Source organism: Haliaeetus leucocephalus, unplaced genomic scaffold (assembly GCF_000737465.1).
Source record: "Haliaeetus leucocephalus isolate CR32 unplaced genomic scaffold, Haliaeetus_leucocephalus-4.0 Scaffold848, whole genome shotgun sequence".
Classification (NCBI taxonomy): Eukaryota; Metazoa; Chordata; class Aves; order Accipitriformes; family Accipitridae; genus Haliaeetus; species Haliaeetus leucocephalus.
In genome coordinates this window covers 15,619,816-15,634,362 of record NW_010973284.1, presented here as the reverse complement: position 1 = coordinate 15,634,362, position 14,547 = coordinate 15,619,816, and the positions used below count along the sequence as shown (strand labels likewise).

Below are 14,547 nucleotides of genomic sequence, written 5' to 3'. Positions count from 1 at the left end.
ACTGTCTTCCTAGTAGCTAGTACAGTGTTATGTTTTGAGTTCAGTATGTGAAGAATGTTGATAACACTGATGTTTTCAGTTGTTGCTCAGTAGTGTTTAGACTATAGTCCAGGATTTTTCAGCTTCTCATGCCCAGCCAGGGCACCTGACCCAAACTGGCCAACAGTGTATTCCATACCATGTCACGTCCCATCTAGTATAGGAACTGGGCAGTGGGGGCAGGGAATCGCTGCTCCGGGACTGGCTGGGTGTCGGTCAGCGGGTGGTGAGCAATTGCCCTGCGCATCATTTGTACATTTCAATCCTTTTATTACTACTGTTGTCATTTTATTAGTGTTATCATAATTATTATTAGTTTCTTCTTTTCTGTTCTATTAAATCGTTCTTATCTCAACCCACGAGTTTTACTTCTTTTCCTGATCTTCTCCCCCATCCCACTGGATGGGGGGGGGAGTGAGTGAGCGGCTGCGTGGTGCTTAGTTGCTGGCTGGGGTTAAACCACGACAGAAGCTTTTGTTCTCATCTTTAATGCTCTCACGAGTTCACATCCCACAGACCCAACAGAAGCCTCATTTTTCATGTTCACAATGAGCTGCAGAAGAATTGTACTCGGGACTGTCAGGTTCCTGCACAGCTCCCTGTCTTGAGAACCAAGAAGTCTGACAACCAAAAATCTGTTCCTGCAGGAAATCAGAATGATGGTCCACACCACAGCTGTAGGAGCACCTCATTTGTTTAACTGGACTTTAAGCAAATGAATCAGTCTAGCTAGCCAATTACCTTCACATAACCGTACACCACTAATTTCTGTGCGCATCCATGGAAACACAATATACAGAACAGCTATTTCTGTAAGTTTTTTTATTAAAAATACAGTCCACAAAGCAGATCCCCCATAACCAGACATGAGTTACAGTGTCTGGGCTCCCCCCTTTGCTACCAGAGAGGGCAGCTCAGGACTGCAAAGCCATTTATTTAGCAGCAGAGAGCCTTTCACGAGTGTCAGCATCCTCTCTTGACACCAAGAGGCCTCATGCCTGCTCAGAACTACCATAGCTCTGTTTGCATCACAGGAAACACCTTCCAAATGGACAATTTATTGAAAAACTAATGGATCGTCACAGAAACAGGTGACAGAGGCAGGAGCAAACAGGATGGGAAACTCCTACTTCCTCTCATTTGAATGAACACAGTAATTTTTCTTCTGGGGCCATTTATATATTCTGCAAAACTTCATTAGCCAAATAAAAACAGTGGTAGGTCATTTAGTTTATGTACATGAAAAAAAAAACAACACCCCTATCCTGAAGTACTGAATTCTAGTTAGAAACCATACCTACAGGATTTACTAAGAGCAGCAACTCATACCTCTTCCTTCTTAGATTACAGGTACCACAGAACAAGTTCAGCATAAGATACTTGAAATTCTTTACTCAAGATTTTACTACGCAAACACACTTTTCCCCCCATTAAAAAAAATAGATTAGAGGAAGATATAAACATCTTATTTATTAAATCAAATAGAAATGCAAAATATATTTCACATGCCTTACATGGAAAAGAGATGAACTTCCAAGACTTTAAAGCAAGACTGTGTCAGCTGACACGCAGGAAATCGGAACATTATAAACAGTCACAAAGAGGAGGAAGGACTGGGGGGAGGTGACATGGGGATGATGGGCAGTTCCTCCCCACTCTGAGAAAGCTCTCCTAAAAACAAGAATGGAGTTTATGCTGAGCAAGCATCACAAGCCTGAAATTAACTTTAACGTATACTTATTTTGGAGGAAGTTGTCTAAAGAAGTACAAGTGGCTAATAGCTAGTCAAAACAGTGGTCTAAATTACATATACCATATTCATAGGAAGTGGACATGGACTTATTTTTTGAACATCAGTAGGGACAGCAGGAGAATCGGAAACATCAAAAAAAGCTTTTAAAAGCTGGATCAATCCACGGCCACATTCTGTGCAACTCTGCTATTAAAATAAGAAAAAAAGATGAAAAATAGAACTACTTTTCTAAATATTTTAATTACTTTGTCATCCTCCAACTCTTCCTCCCTCCTACACAATTTCTTGGAAGCTGAAATGACAATCAACAGCAAATACAAAGCATACACCAATAGTATATTCCACAGTTTTTCTGAAGAGTCAATAGTCCAGCAATTTTAAAGTGATCTATGTGCAAAAAATAAACACATGAAAGAGTTTCTTAAAAAAAACAACAACAAAACAACAAAAAAACCCCCACTGCAGCCTTAACTTCTACTTAAAAAAATTTCTGAGGATTAGCACTAAATTTCCCAGTGGAGGACAGATCAGTAACTGCAAGTATTCTGCCAAACCTGCAACTTGGTGTTGCAGAACTGTCAACATCCCAAGTTTACTACCTGCTGGCAAGTGGAAAACAGACTGTATCCCCAAAAGGAGTGGGAAAACGACTATTCATAAGCTGGTCTTCTGATATACATAAACATATGGTGCAGGTATGTATTCAGAGACTACTACCTACAGCTGAGGACAGTCCTCCCAGCATGACTAACAGTAAATGATTAACAATAAAATGTGCAAGATTCATAAGAGCAGTATTTGAAATGTTCCTGACTGCTCAATGCCCCTAGGCCTAAACTATCCCCTCATTAATAGTGGTGTAAGTCAGGCCAGCTCTGGTGAAGTTACAGTAGAAATCGCTGTGCATGAAGATTTCTGTGTGAAAAGAACAGTCCCTTGAACTACAGACTAGTTCAGTCCTGACCACACTACAATAGGGAATTGTGTTTAAACCATGAGTAATCATGTAATCATCTCCCAGCATAGTACTTCTTTTCTGCACAAATGGAATGTAAATGGCCAAGATTTACAACTGATGATTTTGCAGATTTAATGGATTATATTTCTTTAATGGTTCTGGCAATGCAAACTCGGTTAAAAAAACAACACCAAAAAAACCAACCAAAAAAAAAAAATCCCACGCTCACTGCTGTCTGCTTTTTTCTTTATTTGATGACTTTATCTGGCACACCGGGTTTTCTAACAGTGCGTAAATGTTCAAAAACATCAAATTACTTGGGCTGGGGTGGGGGAGAAGGGTGGTCCTATGGTTAAAGTCCAGGTGTGAAAGACACACCACAATAGGTGATAAAGCTAAATCATGTTTGGGTAAATCGTAACTCTTATGTCTCAGTCATTAGTCTCGTAAACGGAGCAGACACCCCAGTTCCTAAGCAAGGGCTGTGAAACAAAACAATCACCAACTCATAAAATGCCTTGAGTTTCCCAGATGAAAACTCAGAAGAGGAGCAAAACATGAGCAGTAAAGTCACTTGGTGTTTAATGGCTTTCAAAGTCACCTTGCAAAACAGTTCAAATATCAAAACTATCCCCAACTCGAAAGCCAAGTGGCAGTATTCTCCCTTCTACTACCCACTCCTGTGTGGGACAGAGGAGCGTTATGGAAGCTGAGGGGGAGACCAGCTGTGGGAATGTGACTAGTCTTTGCCAGTGTGAAGGAGTAGCACACTGGACCACAGAAGAAATCTCACCCAACAACATGAGGCCTTGAGGATGAAGAATGAAGGCAAACACACTTGGCCTGATGCAAACACATACCTTAATGCAGGAAAATGGTGGTTCTGGTGCAGTTCAAAGCACAGCCAAACTGGTTTCACTTGCTGAGGATGGCTAAACACTAACAACACACATCAACATGTGTTTCAAGTGCTGTTAGAACCATACCGTATACAACGCTTGTCCTTGTTTCCCCCTCCCATAATGCACTAAAGTAAATCCAGACCTTGAGGAATAACTTGCATAGTAAGAAAAGGTCATCAATTTAATCATTTACTTTAAGCAGGCAAGCAAATTTGTAAACATTCAAAAGCGGCAGCATCCAAGTTACAAACAAATTAAGGAAAAAAGAATTGAGATTATTAAGGTTCTTTATCCTCTCAAAAATTTTGGAAATAATCTTTTAAAACACTGCAAACATTGAACACTCAGTTACACCTCTTCTAATCCTGCTAGTAGTCCTGCCTTCCAAGGAATTCTGCTTTCTAAAATGCATGGTCTCACAATTGCCATACTTTTTAGCATTTGCCTTTTGGAAAGTCAGCTACTGGATCATTTCACCTCAGCCTAAATCCCGTTAGCAAAGGGAATGCTTGTGTCTTGATTCAACACCTCTTTAACTTCTGAGGGCAAAGCATCAAAGAGGTGATCTTCCACCACAAGCCCGCTTTTCCTGAGAAGCTGACACTGCCCCAGAGTGGCTGGCAGACGGTCCAAGCAGTTTCCCTTCAGTTCCAGATGAGTCAGCTGCAACAGTTGACTAACTTTATCTGGGATTGAGGTAATACAGTTTTGTCCCAGACTCAAAGTCCTCAATTTAACACATTTAAACAACTGTTTTGGCAAAATGTCGACTTTGTTTCCTGTGATGTGAAAATGCTGCAGATTTTGAAGCAAACCTATTTCCCCTGGAATCAATGCGATTGAGTTGTAGCTTACATCTAAACACCTAAGTTTCTGTAAACTGAACACTGCGGCTGGTAAGGATTCGAGTTTGTTATTGGAGAGATAAAGAGACTCCAAATTCTTTATGTGGGTAATGGAGGAAGGAATGTTGACTATTTTATTGTGCCACAGCTTTAAACAAGTCAATCTTTTTAAGTGCTGGAAACTGATGATTTCTTCAATTGTGCGTATGCTATTTGACTTTAAATCCAGTTCCTGTAAGTTAGAGAGGCTGAAGATGGCATGGGGAATTCTCTCCAGTTCACAGTTCTGCAGCTCCAACTCTGCAACATTAGTCATTTTCTTAAGGCTATTGAGTACCACAAGCTTAGTGCCATCATTATGAATGACTAGTTTTGTCAGATGTGGTGCCACATCTGTGATATTGGGGGGAATTTTGGTCAAATTGCTCTTCACGTGGAGAATTTTAAGGTGTCTCAACTCTCTGAGAGATTCAAGCCCTATCATTTTATTGTTTTCAGAGTTCAAATTGCCTATCAAGTACAATTCACGGAGGTTTTTAAGCAAATACACCCACGCAGGAATTTCTGCAACATCTGTGAATTTCACATGAAGGCATCTCAAGTGGTCCCGGAGGAAGCTGAAGGCAGTCTGCTCGACCTTCGCAGGGCAGTGGCACAGATGAAGCTCCTGAAGATTTGTCATCTGGGAAATTTTTGCAGGGATTTTTGCTTCAGGAATCAGCTCCAGTTTCAACACATCCAGGTCTGTCAGATCAAACACTGCATCGGGGACCCCTGATAGCATGAAGAGATGCAACTCTTGCTTGTCCTGGGCATTGCGGGAAACATGTTGTCGCAGCTTTTCAAAAGTCCATTCATGGTTTAAACTAATTTCCCGTAGTTTGTTCTCACTTACCTCTGACAAGAAGACACCAAATCGCTTAGAATACAGCTGGTCATACTGATCTACCATATGCAAGAGAAATGCAAAATCATTTTTGACATCAGGGATATCACTGAAGCTACTCTCTTCTCTGACCTTTTCAAAAGAATATTCTTTTAAAGGTATTCGGAACAGCCAGAAAAGTGTGTAGAGGCAGATAAAGCCATAGACACAAATGAGGGAAATATAGCTGATAAGCAGCTTCTTCAACATGTAAGCCATGTTGTGTGTACATTCAAACTGTGTGTAGCCAATCAGGTGTTCCACTTTTGGGTTGCAGATGTGTTCAAAACTAATGGTGTTGACAAAGTTTGCAGTATAGCAGAGAATAAATATGAATTTGACAGTCTTGATGACAGTCTGGCCTACATAGAGCTTGTAAATCAGATCACTGTCCTCCACATGAGCCCGGAACTTACGGACTTTCTCAAACAGCGCTTTGGCTTGTTCTCCGTCTTTCTTATCTAAAATAGTGACGCTGGGAACCTCGATCATTGGCTTGTCAGCTGAAAATTTGAAGCCAGACTTTGTTATCATGGGAGTGCTGGCACTTGGGCTTCCTTCATCACTGCTAGTGGAAACATACTTGGGCAGGGACTGGGCACCAGTTAACCTCTGTTTGTTCTCCTCTGAGTCCTCACATGCAGTTTCAGACAATGCTTTTGTAGTCCAAGGGGACTCAAAGCACTTCCCTAATATAGACACAAAATGCTCAATTTTTGAGCAAGTCTTGGGGTACTTGAACCAAAAATTGCTACTGACTATTAAAATGATAGTATGGATGAGAACAAGATAGGGAAAATACTTTGAATACCAAGGAAGAGCCAAATGATAGCACATCTGGTTAATAAATACGTATTGCTGAAAATCCAAATTTGTTTTACGGCCTGAAGAATCTTTCTGCTCCTTCTTCACCTCCTGGCCTGATTCAGTGGGTTGATACTGAGAAGAGGTAGCTCTGCTCAGGGGTACATCAGGTGTTACAGTAGGGGCACTTCCGAAGGAAACCGTTCTCATTGATGCTTCTTCTCCTTGACCAGTGGTTGTTTCAACAGTTGTAAAGTCAGCCTTCCCTGACGTGCCGGGTTGTGCTTTTGAATTTACAGTAGACTGCAAAACTGGCAAGCAGACCACCTGGTCTTTGGTCAGCTGCATGGTTCCAGCAAAAATGGCAACCATTAACATAACAACAGCTAGATAATCCATAAATACATCCCACCATGGTTTCAAGATACGGTAAGTTGGCTGGATGTCATTGAGCGATGCAACTTCTGCAAGGGTAAACATTCCTACAAGAGAAAAAAGACAAAATCAGTATTGTTGACTGATGAGCAGGTTATTTTACCATTTAATAACAATCACACCATGACATACAGATCCTCAGAAGGTTCCAGTTTTCATTATGTTTTGTTGCCTGTCACACGTTGTCCATCATTCCACTCAACATTGTTTTCTCAAAGGGTATGTACTGAAATGATGCATTACTTCAGCATCAAAACAGAAGTCTTCTCACTTCAGGCCAGATGATATTTACATATCTTTGCCACTTCACAGTACAAGCATCAAGGCCTGCTCTGTGCAACTGAATATCTGAAAGGTAAAGTGCTGTAGCTGATATGTATTAATAATATGAAGAGCAACAACTGATTACACTGCACAAAATCTGACTCTAAAAATGACTGCTTGAGTCTGAACACATGAAATCCAGCACTAGCATTATTTTGTAGTACCTTGCATTTAAACAAAATAGCATTTGTTAAATGCTCTGCACCTTGCTCATGACTTGCACAGCACATTTTAGGTCTCTTGTTACATTATGAGCAAGGTCTCTCATTTCTTTTCATCTAACACAATAACAGTCAATGTCTCCCACTCCTTGCTATTGAGCATCCACATTGCTTACCAAATTGATTGGCTCCTTTCCTTTAAGTACCACTGCACAAGTGAAAGTCTTGCAGTTACTACATGAATATTTGGCACAATTTTTTTTAATGCGTTTGGATGTTTTATAGTGAGAAAAAGTTATCACCTATTCATTGGAAAAAATGGTACTGTAAAATTTTTTTTCCCCAATTAATGAAGAAATAATCCTTCCTCAGAAAAACCCGACCCAGCTAACCAAGAAAAAAAACCCCCACAGCTCTTCTTAACATAATGGGGAAAATATTTTTTTCAGATTATCATCACAGTCTGGTGATCATAGGAAGCAGGTTAGTCCAGGTAGCACAGGAGCAGGCTGCAAGGCTTTCACTTTAATTTAAACATATGCACTGTGAGACAAAAGTGGCAAACTGATCGTGTGAGAATCCAAGTCTCTTTGCAGCTTTAAATAGCTTGCTTTGCTTTTTGTTTTGACAAAATCTGGAGGACTCAACTTATCAGCTTTTTAAAAAATAAGCTTCCTGTGCAAGCAGGATGTGGTAAAATCATCATTTTAACTGCTGAACTTGTGACCCAAATTTGCCATTTCTAAAGTAAAATATGCAGCTTGTGTGCACACATGGAGTGGGCAAGGAGACAGGATGAATATTATCACACAGAGTCTGGCTCCTTTTGGTTGGGAGAAGAACAGCTTAGCAGAGCACAAGGAGATCAAAGCAGGCAGTATAAAGATGCATCAGATTGATTATTTTTAACTTATAGCATACCAATTTGTACAGACCTGCACCTTACAAACCCTAAAGGACAGTGTCACAGGCAATGAATATACAACACGATCATTTGATTATTTCTAGGCTCCATTTCTCTGAAGAAGATAACAGACATTTGTACATGCGGAACTCAAATATCTGCTACTGCCTATATGGTCAAAGGCATGCATTAGCCCCTCTCCTTTCCCGCACGAGCACAAGCAGCTCCCATGGTCTCGGTCTACGGGAAAGGCCAGAGGTTGCCGTCACAGAGCCCGGCATGGAGCTCACGATGAAAGCATGTCCTTCACCACAGGGAGGGATCCAGCCCCTGGCCTCCCACGCTCTCCTCCCAGGAGCTTTTACCAGTTTTGCATACCTAGCCTGGGATTTGGTGAAGGCAGCCAGAGAGGAGAGGGTTTTATCTCACTGCAGGGCTCCTCTCGGTGCTCTCGGCACAGTTGCCAAAATGTAAAAGTTAAGGCGCAGTTCCTCAGGGAATGGTCAGAAGGAACTTCCAGCTCTCTCTCTATTTTCCAGTGGGCAAATGAATGTCAAATACTCCTCCCTCATCAGTAACACAAGTTGTCGGTCGGGGCCTTACAGTTCTCCCAGCTGCACAAGAGCCTCCTCCCAGCAGCATGTGGTTCCTCAGCCTTTCCCCACACACCTCCCCAGGGCTGTAGTTGCTGTAGGAGGTGCTGAAGGACACAGACCAGTAACACACCCCACAGCTATCAAAGCCCCACAGTGCTTTACTTGAAGTTGGCTACAAACTCCCATTTTCTTTAATGTCTCCCGGTGCTTACCTAGACTGAGTCACAGCATGACTGCTTGCCCTAGAATTGCTACCTTTGACATTTAAATAACAACTGTGTGCAAAAGAAGAGCATTAGTCATTTGTACTAATGTGAACAGATAGATATAAAAGGACCCTCCTTACTCCTAAGTCACAGCTGCCACCTGCCCAGGACAGGAGAACCACAGAACAGCAGCAGAGGTGGTTTTTTTTTTTTTTTCCCCCCCTGCACGGATTTTTACCTTTCTTGGAAGCTGTTTGGAAGGGATGCTCTCAGATCTCCAGGCTGTTTTCACTGTGGTCTCACCCACCTTGGCAGCCACAAGAACTTCTCGTCCACTAGGTTACTAGTGCAATAGTTCAACAGGAGAGCAGAGCGCCAAACGCTTCGCAAGGACAAGTCACACACGCTTACTACAGCCATGCCTCTGCACATAGAGCTATGCAATGTGCAGGGAGAAGGAGGCAAGCAGGGTGGGAAGGAGGAATGAGATGACTGCTGTAACAAACGTGGGTAGCTGCTACTGCTTGTTCCTCTGGGGCTAGCCTTTCCCTCAACTTTGCACTAGCTAATTACATGGGAAGTTACTTCATTGCGGTTTGGGGCACAACCTGCAGGATTCCTTTCACAGAATGAATGTGATTTTTTTGCTTCTGCCATGAGAACACGTGGATAAAGCACTGAAACCCAAGCGCTGCAGACGTGGCTGCTCTAAGCTACTGAAATAATGGAAAAGAAATGAGAGAGCACAAAGTGATTCCAGCTAGACTTAGTAAGAACAATTAAAAAAAGCTAAAGCTAAAAATCACCTCTACCAGACCTCTGTCTTGCACACACACAAAATTATTTTAAAAAAGGAGACACAATAGAGCCTGTGTAATCCTCTTTGTGAGGCTGTAGGCAGCGTGGTGTAACAGGAGCTTTACACCAAAAAGTACCACATTCAATGCTCTGAACATGTCTTTTCTTTCAAGTTACTGATACTCACAGAAGAGCTGCTGTTTTGGCAGAGATTAGCAGTTATAAAACACAAAAAATCCCTCTGTGGCATTACTGTCTAACACTGTGTCTCATAAAAGAGAGGCAGACCTTTTTCTAGCTAGCAAAAATCAATGCCAGGAGCTGAAAACAGGTTTCTGTCCTCAGATGTCTAAAGTATTTAAATGCTCCGAGTCTTAAAAAACAAAATGAAAATTGTAAACCTACACACAGTATAAGACACTTTCTGACAGGCTGCAAATATATTTGATATTTTCTCTCTGAAATCCATCATTACATGTCTTGGTGTTTGATTTTACTAAACTAATAACCATAGAAGTTAACTTTTATTTTATTTTTGCAGATGGTTAGAAATCAAACTATTAAGAGGTACGCAGAACAACAGGTCTCTACAGCATTGTAATGATTTTGCGTTTTCTTTATTCCACAGTTAAATTTAAACTATTTAAAGCTTTTAAAACCTACTGTCCAGAATATTCCTTGGAGTAGGCAGATAATATCTTCATTACTAATTTTCACCTCCTTTTAAGGGTGCCAGATTGGGATTGGGGTTTCATGATAAACTGCAGTGATGACACGGTAGTAAGGAAAAGGAAAAAAGGAAAAATAAAAAAAAGAAAGAAAGATTAAAAAAAAAAAACCAAAATGTAAATACCAGTCTGTGTCTGGCAGGCAGAGCCTGCAACTCCCTGCCATAGGTGGTCTCCCCTCAAGACCAGTGCATGCTCTATTCACAACCCCAATGCAAAGAAAGTCTGTAAGCAGGTGGCTCAAACTGAAGAACAAAGTACTATGCAGCTGAAAAGCCAAAACATCTAATTTCTCATGACAAAAACATACATTTCTTTCAGCCCTTTTCAGGGCTTGCAAGGCACCGAATAGACCTTGAGGCTCAGCAGAACATGGGGTTTTTACACACTGAGATCTAGACCCAAACTAGAAAACTGTGATTCTTGAAGAGGAATTTTTAATTCCCAATATGGAATTTCAGGACACAGTCTCCTTTTTAAAATAGCATATTTTAGTTTAGTTTTAATAAACACAGATTTTAATTCAAGCTTATTCCAGCATGATCTTTAGGGCTGCACAAAATAACGAAGACCTTTAATTTTCGCAAACAATCCTTTTTCTTCCCAAACCCTTTGTCTCCAGTTCTGTAACTCAGATGATGCTCTAGGATAACATTAGCCTCTCCCAGCTCCATCCACTACCTCCAGCTATCTACTGGGTGCATTCTCTCCTGGAAAAAAAACCAAACAAAAAACCCTTTAACCTAAAATGCAACTGTTCTAAGCGCAACTGTTTCCTGCTACCTTCTCAGATTTTTAGGGGGAAAGTTCTGAAAGCAGTGTAGTACTACCTCCCTCTGCCTTGGTAATGTGATATGGAGTTCTAGAAATAAAACCACTGTTTATTTTGCAGTTATGTAAGTTACAGTGAAAACAGAATATAGAAAGAAGAAAATTGACAATGACAATACAATTGTTCTAAGTTACAGGCCCATGTTAAATCAGCAAGGATAACAGCTACTTTCATAAATCATACTTACCTGATTATAATCTTTTCATTAGTCTTACAGAAAGAGCTCAGAATGTGATTAACCTGGTGAATTTTTCTGACATTTTTCAGACTATAAATGCTGAAATACAAAGTGAACGTATTGGGCTTATTTCCTAAGAAACTAGCTTAAATACAGAAGTTAGAGGAAAAGGAAGCAGCAGATTGGTATGTCACTAATGTTTATTTACATCCTACTTCTTCCTGTACTTACTGATAAAAAATTCATCTGTCTGCCCCTGTAATTCACTGGCCCTTCTGTTTTAAAAGCATATTTAAAGTTAAAGCAAATTCAAAGTTAGAACAAACAAATAAAACCAGAATTGTAGCACATGAACTTCTCATTTTACTTTCAGTTCCCAAGACTCCAAACAAGCCCACTTTGTTTCAGGAAACAAAAAGATTCTTGAATTAGCACTATCACTGCAACTGCTCAAGAATTAAAAAAAAAAAAAAAAACCAAACCAAAAAACCCCAACCAAAAAAATCCCAAATTTCTAGTTGAAAAAAAAAAGGGCTATCATGAACAAAATTGCTTTCTCCCTTCCCACAGGAAATTAAGGAGAAGAAAAGTTTTCCCATAACTAAAAGGCTCTGCTAGCTTGCTTTTGATCAAGTGACCATAGGTTTAAATTTATTTCCGCTGTATATTTTCCACCAACCATTTCTACTTCCTTTGTTTTTCTACTTCTGCAATATCCTATTAAGGCAGGCAATTAGACCTTAATGTGATAAGAGTGGATTATGAGATTCTTCTTAGCCAGGACACTGCGAATATCAATTGTTCCACAGACAATCTGCAAAGATCAAAAAGATGGCACCATCCTTTTTTTTTTCTTTCTTTCCCACATAACCAAGTGTAAAGAGCCCCAGCGCCCTTGTAAAAGTATGTTTAAAGACATTCAGAAGAGAGCCTATGAATGAATTTATGCATTCTGAGCATACAGACATATTCATCACCAGCATTGGTTATTCAGTTTCCAAGATTAAGAAAAGTTTAAAACAAACAGAAGGAGGTTTAATCAAAACACCAGTAGGCTTTGGGATCTAGTAATAGAGGGAAATTGTCCCTGCTACCATAGCTGGGAATACTACAACTATTCCTAGCCTGGTTTGCAGCTCCTAGTATGTTGGCTGAGGCACTGCCTCTGGATAGCTGTAGAGAAGCAGCAGCCCATTTGAAAAAGAGGAGTTAACTCTGCTGCTCTATTCCACAGGAAATTACTGTGCTTTGCTCTACCTGACCCAACTCAAGTTACAAAAACAGTTTTAGGTACAACTGTGACTACAGCTTCTCTTCTCAAGCATCCTTGAAATCAAACACCCAAATTCAGCTAAGCATGGATTTGCGCATTGAGTGCCCCTATTGCCTGAAAAGCCCAGGAAACATTCCACAATAAAATACAATATAGGTATTTTTATAGTGTTTCTCTACTATATGAAATGTTTTGCTACTTCTTCAGCGACAGAAGGTATTGCAGAACATTAACACCAGAACACAAGGACTAGTGTGGCTTACGGTATCAGATACTTCCTGACGAGTGCTTTTGTCTTAAGAAGATCAGAAACAGATTTAACATAAGAACCTGCATGGAAGAAGATTTCCGTTATTTTTTTCCACCAAGTTAGAATGACAAGAATTCCCATTCACTATTTCTTCCCTAAACATCTGACAGCAACCAAATCTACCAGTTTTAGACCAATCTGCAAGATCTGGGTTGGTTTATTTTTGTTTGGCTACCCCTTGACTGAGCAAATTGTTATTTGTTTGGCCTATCTGATATTCCAGGCTAAGCAAATTTCTATGGGATAGGATATTTATCTGTATGATTTTACTTTCTCAAAATTAATTTCATGTCATCCTGAAGGTGTACCACAAGATGCTCTGTGGGCGTAATGGATGGTAACTGAATAAGGAGAAAGCAATGAACACAAAGCTGAAAGGAGATTTCCTATAGAGAAAGACATTCCAACTAAGGTACAAGAGTTCCACAATAGCTTTTAATAACTAAATCTCATTATATAAATATGTATGGAAAAATATGATGCTGTGATTTGATAACATACTTACATGATTAGGGAGGATTAATTAGCACCACTCGTACACTCATTATTTGAGAAACAAAAAAACCCAAACAAAACGCCCCACAACTAACTCATCTCCATCCCACTGCCCAAATTGCACAGCTATAATTTTGGGCTTTCCCTTAAAGGGAATACATAATCTCTACTACAGACTGTAAATAAATTCCCCAACCAAGAAATCATCATCTTTATGTACAACATTAACCTGACCGACAGGAATTTGGTAAATGAAAAATTATCACAATCTAATTTCTCTGAGACTGCATACAGAAATACTAGGCTTCAGTAAGTTGGAGACAAAAATAAGATTCTTACTTTATATAATCAATGTCAAATTAGTATCCATTTACACAAATTAAATCTTCAAAAATTCTGCTCTTCAAAGCTGGGCTTTTTCAGGTTGTGTAACACTCTAACCTACTTTTGGATCCTGCTATTTAAGTGTTTACACTGCATCTTCCTTGTTTACCAGCTCTTTGAAGGTCTAGTGCTATACACCACTCCTACACAGATGGTTTTGTAATCAATGTGATATTTAAAAAGCAGTATTAGCAGCCATGATTTCCCTAACAATAAACTCTTGAATCATACCTCATTCTTGCCTTGCTGTAAATGACTGGAGAGGTCTGTTTAAGGGTTACTTTCAAAACAGGAGCCCAATGCTGTACTTCTGATGAGCTCCCCAAAGCACCCAAAGATTACTAACACAATTACTCTGCGTTCCCCACATGCGAGTTCTGTGTCCACACAGCACAGAAAATGAGCAACTTCCCACTTGGCCTACTGCAGTACTCCTGGGCTATGCTCTTACAAGAGGGCCGCTTTGACCAAAACTACAAGCTTCAGTTTTTATTCACATTTATTCCCAGGCTTCAGAGTGCAGTGCAGGCGCTCAGTATCTTTCAGAATACGACTTGTCAGTTTTTGGCAAGGCAACATGCAAGAAACCAAGAGAGATGACTAATGAGGCTAGACCCCAGCAGGGGAAAATACTGAACTTAACACTTTTCATATCTGTAAGTAACATGAACGCACAGGTATTTGAGAGGCAATTTCT

At 40.2% G+C, this 14,547-nt stretch overlaps 1 protein-coding gene across 1 annotated transcript in view; it reads right to left on the bottom strand.

The window, feature by feature from the left end:
* Window positions 1-2,831: 2,831 nt before the first annotated feature.
* LRRC8D (leucine rich repeat containing 8 family, member D) overlaps window positions 2,832-14,547 on the bottom strand; it is a 41,441-nt gene continuing 29,725 nt past the window's right edge. The window contains exon 2 of the mRNA XM_010582607.1: window positions 2,832-6,708. Within this exon, the coding sequence (XP_010580909.1) occupies window positions 4,136-6,706 (2,571 nt within the window). The 5' untranslated portion in view covers window positions 6,707-6,708 and the 3' untranslated portion in view covers window positions 2,832-4,135. The remainder of the gene's footprint in view (window positions 6,709-14,547) is intronic.